This window comes from Sinocyclocheilus rhinocerous, unplaced genomic scaffold, assembly GCF_001515625.1.
Source record: "Sinocyclocheilus rhinocerous isolate Xijiao unplaced genomic scaffold, SAMN03320098_v1.1 scaffold2256, whole genome shotgun sequence".
In the NCBI taxonomy this organism is placed as follows: domain Eukaryota; kingdom Metazoa; phylum Chordata; class Actinopteri; order Cypriniformes; family Cyprinidae; genus Sinocyclocheilus; species Sinocyclocheilus rhinocerous.
In genome coordinates this window covers 39,521-43,951 of record NW_015657297.1, presented here as the reverse complement: position 1 = coordinate 43,951, position 4,431 = coordinate 39,521, and the positions used below count along the sequence as shown (strand labels likewise).

Genomic DNA, 4,431 nt, shown 5'->3' with positions numbered 1-4,431 from the left:
CCTGCTAAGCGGTTCGCCAATCACAACGCACTGGGACAGCTAACCAATCACAACACATTTTGTTTTTCGGAAGGCGGGCCTTCATCAAACCCGGAACTAATCGAGCCGTTTGTGCCAGGCTAGGGAGAAAGGTATTGTAATAATGTAAATTATGTAAAAAATAATACGTTTTTCGAACCACGAAGCATGAGAGCATGTTCTAGTACACCCCCAAAACAAATTCAAGACATTGTAAAAGAGCATAATAGGACCCCTTTAAAGGTTTAATGTCTAAGATTTATTTTTTTAATGTTTTTGAAAGAAGTCTCTTATGCAAGGATGCATTTATTTGATTAAAAATACTGTAAAACAGTAATATTGTGAAATATTATTACAATTTTAATTACTTTCAGTTTTTAGTTTGAATAATTTTAAACTGTAATTTATTCCTGTTCAAAGCTGAATTTTCAGCATCATTACTCCAGTCCTCAGTGTCACATCATCCTTCAGAAATCAGTATAATATACTGATTTACTGCTCAAGAAATATTTCTGATTATTATTATCAATGTTAAAAAAGAACAGTTGTGCTGCTTCATATTTTTGTGGAAACTGTGATACATTTTATTTTTCAGGATTCTTTGATGAACAGAAAATTCCAAAAGAACAGCATTTATTTAAAATAGAAATCTTTTGTAAGATTATAAATGTCTTTGCGGTCACTTTTGATCAATTTAATGTATATTTTCCTAAATAAAGTAGCCTATTAATTTCTGATCTGAATTCTGAAACTAAAACTGACACCAGTGGTGTACAATTGAAGACTTCAAAATCCAATTATTCCTTTAGATTTTTTTATTGTATGAACACTGTCAATCAGAGCAAATAAAATCATACTTTGTTATTCATGTTGTGTTGTTGTGTGGGTCATGATCTCATTTCCTGTTTTGAACAGCTGGTGGAGGAGAAGCGAGCTCTAGAGGAAGCTGAGAGGAGGGCCAGTGAGGAGTACATCCAGCGGCTCCTGGCTGAGGAGGAGGAGCGCATGGCGGAGGAGAGGAGGAGACGGGAGGAGCAGCAGCTGGAGAATGATGAGAAACTGGCCAGACTGCTGAGCCAAGAGCTGGTGAGCTCACACTTCATAGCAGATGACTCTTTATCATCATTCTCTGTAATAACATGTCAAAACACCAATAAAATCTGATGAAGAATATTAAAAACATTGAGTCAGCTGTCTTCGGCAGTCCTTAAGGTACCAGCACAACAACACACTCAGCAAAATATTGTCTAATTATCGTCATCGATAAAATCCCAGAAAATATCGAGATATTATTTTTTGTCAATATTGCACACCCCTACATCGTGTTGCTTCTTATTTTACGTGTTCTTAAACAAAACATTTTCTGTGAGTCTTAAAAAGACTCACTTCAACAGACTTAGGCCTACAAATGTCTTAAATCGATGCAGAAAGTCCTAAATTCATAGTCATGATGATAAAGTCAAATGCTGCTGCGGCTGTAGTTTTCATTGCAGACCTGTCAGTAATCAGAGAGGATGTAATGCTGTTTTGTGTTGTTTGTGCAGAATTCCGGACCAGTCTCTGAAACATCATGGACCGCCAAACCTGCTGATAATACACCAGCGAAGAAGACAAAACCAAACATGGGCGACATTGAGAGGCGAGTAGCTGCTGTAGAGCTCCAGTAGTATATCAGTAACGTAACTCGTCATTCTTTCGCACCTCGCTGTTGTTGAATGTACTGAAAGTGTTTTTTTTTAAATGCACTTCATTCTCTTATATGTCAGGTTTTTGCGTCCAGTGCCTCATAAACAGCCAAGCAGTTCTGACAGCAGCCCAGACTCCTCTCTGATGGCTAATAAGGTGCTTTGACTTTCTCATTTTATAAATGAAATTACTGCAAATGAATTCAACTAAAATAATATGATATTAAAAGAATAGAAGAATCAATCAGTTCTAAAAGAAAAAAAACTCAATAAATCCATAACTAAATGTATTTGAGACCATACATACTACATGAGGAACAGTAGCTTTATTTTATTTTAATATAAGTATTTCTTATTTATTTGTTTGTTTGTAAATAAATATCTAATTTAAACTGAGGAAGTTTTTTTGATTGTTTTCTTGTAAGGAAGACATTGATTTTATATTACGTTAGGGAAACAACATGCATGTTTACAATTACAAATCACAATATTATTTTTAAAAAAAATTTGTTTTGTACCAAACTAAAAATAGTAAAAAAAAATAAAAAATAGACATACAAATGTAAAAACAAAAATTTATGTTTTGGAACAGATTCTTTTTTTCTTTTTTCTTTTGGAATTACATTGAGACATCTCTTCTGCTCACCAAGGCTGCATTCATTTGAATCAAAAATACAGTAAAAACAATAATATTGTGAAATATTTATTACAAATTAAAATAACCATTTTCTCTTTAAATACATTTTAAAATGTAATTTATTTTTGTAAAACCATGATCATTTTTTAAAAATATTTCTTTGATGAATGAATTTGAAACCGAAATCATTTATAACATTGTTTGTCACTTTTGATCAACTTAATGCATCCTTGCCGAATAAAAATGATTAAGTTAAAAAAAAATAATAATAAATGGCCACACACTTTTGAATGAATAGTGTATGTGCAAAGTTCATGCATGTTTAGGCTACGTCCACACGAAGGCAGAGCTTTCCCTATCCGATCTTTTTTTTCGGTTTCACTCTCCCAAAACGCCGTATCCGTCTGGACGAAACGCCTATACGATACAAAATGTATGCGTATACAGCTAAACGCGTCTCCGTGTGGACGGGGCCTTAGTTGAAGATAAAATACTTTCTGGACAATTTCCAGTTTCAAAACAAGGTTATAAGTCTTCCTGTTTTTCAGGAGAACATTCTGAGCCCTCCAAAACCCTTCTCAGCACAATCTGTGGAGGACACAAGCAAGCTGAGCACACCTGTGCTGGACTACAGCGGGAAACCCTCCACCTCCAGCTGCTCAGAACACACTTTTGTTTTTAACAGTCCGAACAGCAGTTCACTGAAAAGGAAGTGTTCAGAGGTGGAGCTTCAGACTGAAGCGGATCTGCTCACTAAGAGGCCCTGTGAGTCTCCTTCAGCCGACAGCACGTTCCTGTCTGAAGTAGTGTGGCACGAGGAGGCCTTACGGAGCCGCTGGCAGCAGGAGGAGGAGGACCGCAGACTGGCCATGCGACTCCAGAAGGAGCTGGACCGCGAAAACTCTGTGGACCGCAGGAAGGGTTCAGCTGACGGATATGCGCTCCGGCAAAAACCCACTCGGCCTTCCACAAGCGCAAACCCAGACGAGGACAACACGAGAAAGAGCTTCAGTGCACAGGCGTCTGCGAGGAACAGCGCGGGACACAGCGAGAAAACAACTGAAAGGAGACTGTCTGGAACAGTAGGAACGCCCCCTGTGAAGAGCCCTGCGTCTTCTCCTTCTACAACCGTCCCGCCTGCTTTGAAGAAGGGGGTGAAGCAGACCACCCTTACTGAGATGTTCCCCAACCTGAGCAGCTGAATGTTGCTCTGCTGCTTTTATCTGGTTTCATATTCAGCCTTCAGACTTTGGAGCTCTTGTTAGGTGCTGAGCTGCTACTAAAGGACATCCTGCAGCCGATTTCCGTTGTCTTTTTCGGTTTCTGCTCATATGTTGCTAACATTCCTTCAGTGCCTTTCCAGGGAGGGTCATACTGTAAAGTCATGATGGAATAGTTCCGTTTTCTAGAGCGTTTTTATAGTCATGACTAGCTTAGCGTTTGAAATGGTGTTAATGCTGCAGAAGAAAATCAGTCTGTAAGCGTTTGCAGGCATTTCACTTTGGTTAAATAAAAGGAAAGTTCGGTTTACAAAAAAAACAACAAAAAAATCACGTGTTGTGTGGTTATTTGACAAGTGAATAAAAGGTAACATCCTCAATTATTTTGTGTGGTTAGGGCTTTTGAGGGGAGGGGGGGATGTTTTAGCAGTTGTAACTCTTTCATAGATGTTGGCATTTCTCTCAAGAAACCGGATCTTCAGGATCTGTCACTTTGCAGCAGTAGTTCTGTGTTGTTTGGACACAACCCTTCTCAGTCTTCGATGGTCCCTATCATTCACTTTCGGTTTTGTCCTACTACCGATGAAGTCTTGACATACTTTGTCTGTGCAGTCATGCTATTAAAGAATGTTGCTCTTAAAACACCAAACAACTGGGCCGTGAAGGTTACAGATGCTCCTGCTAAACCGGCTCTTGTGATTTGCCCTTTCTGGACGTCTGACAAGTCACCCATTTCTCTGAGTGCTTGTACTAAACACTGCTGAACACACATATGGCGCTTTTCCACTGCATGGTACGGTAACGGCTTGGTATGGTTCACTTTTGGGGGGTTTTCCATTGGGTACAGTACCTGGTACCTGGTACTTTTTTT

The 4,431-nt window shown here is 38.7% G+C and overlaps 1 protein-coding gene across 2 annotated transcripts in view; it reads left to right on the top strand.

The window, feature by feature from the left end:
• The window catches only part of rnf168 (ring finger protein 168), a 6,497-nt gene extending 2,636 nt beyond the window's left edge, over positions 1–3,861 (top strand). For both annotated transcript variants that reach the window (XM_016528789.1, XM_016528790.1), the window contains exons 4-7: positions 934–1,104; positions 1,563–1,657; positions 1,785–1,860; positions 2,889–3,861. In XM_016528789.1, the coding sequence (XP_016384275.1) occupies positions 934–1,104; positions 1,563–1,657; positions 1,785–1,860; positions 2,889–3,542 (996 nt within the window). In that variant the 3' untranslated portion in view covers positions 3,543–3,861. The remainder of the gene's footprint in view (positions 1–933; positions 1,105–1,562; positions 1,658–1,784; positions 1,861–2,888) is intronic.
• Positions 3,862–4,431: the final 570 nt, after the last annotated feature.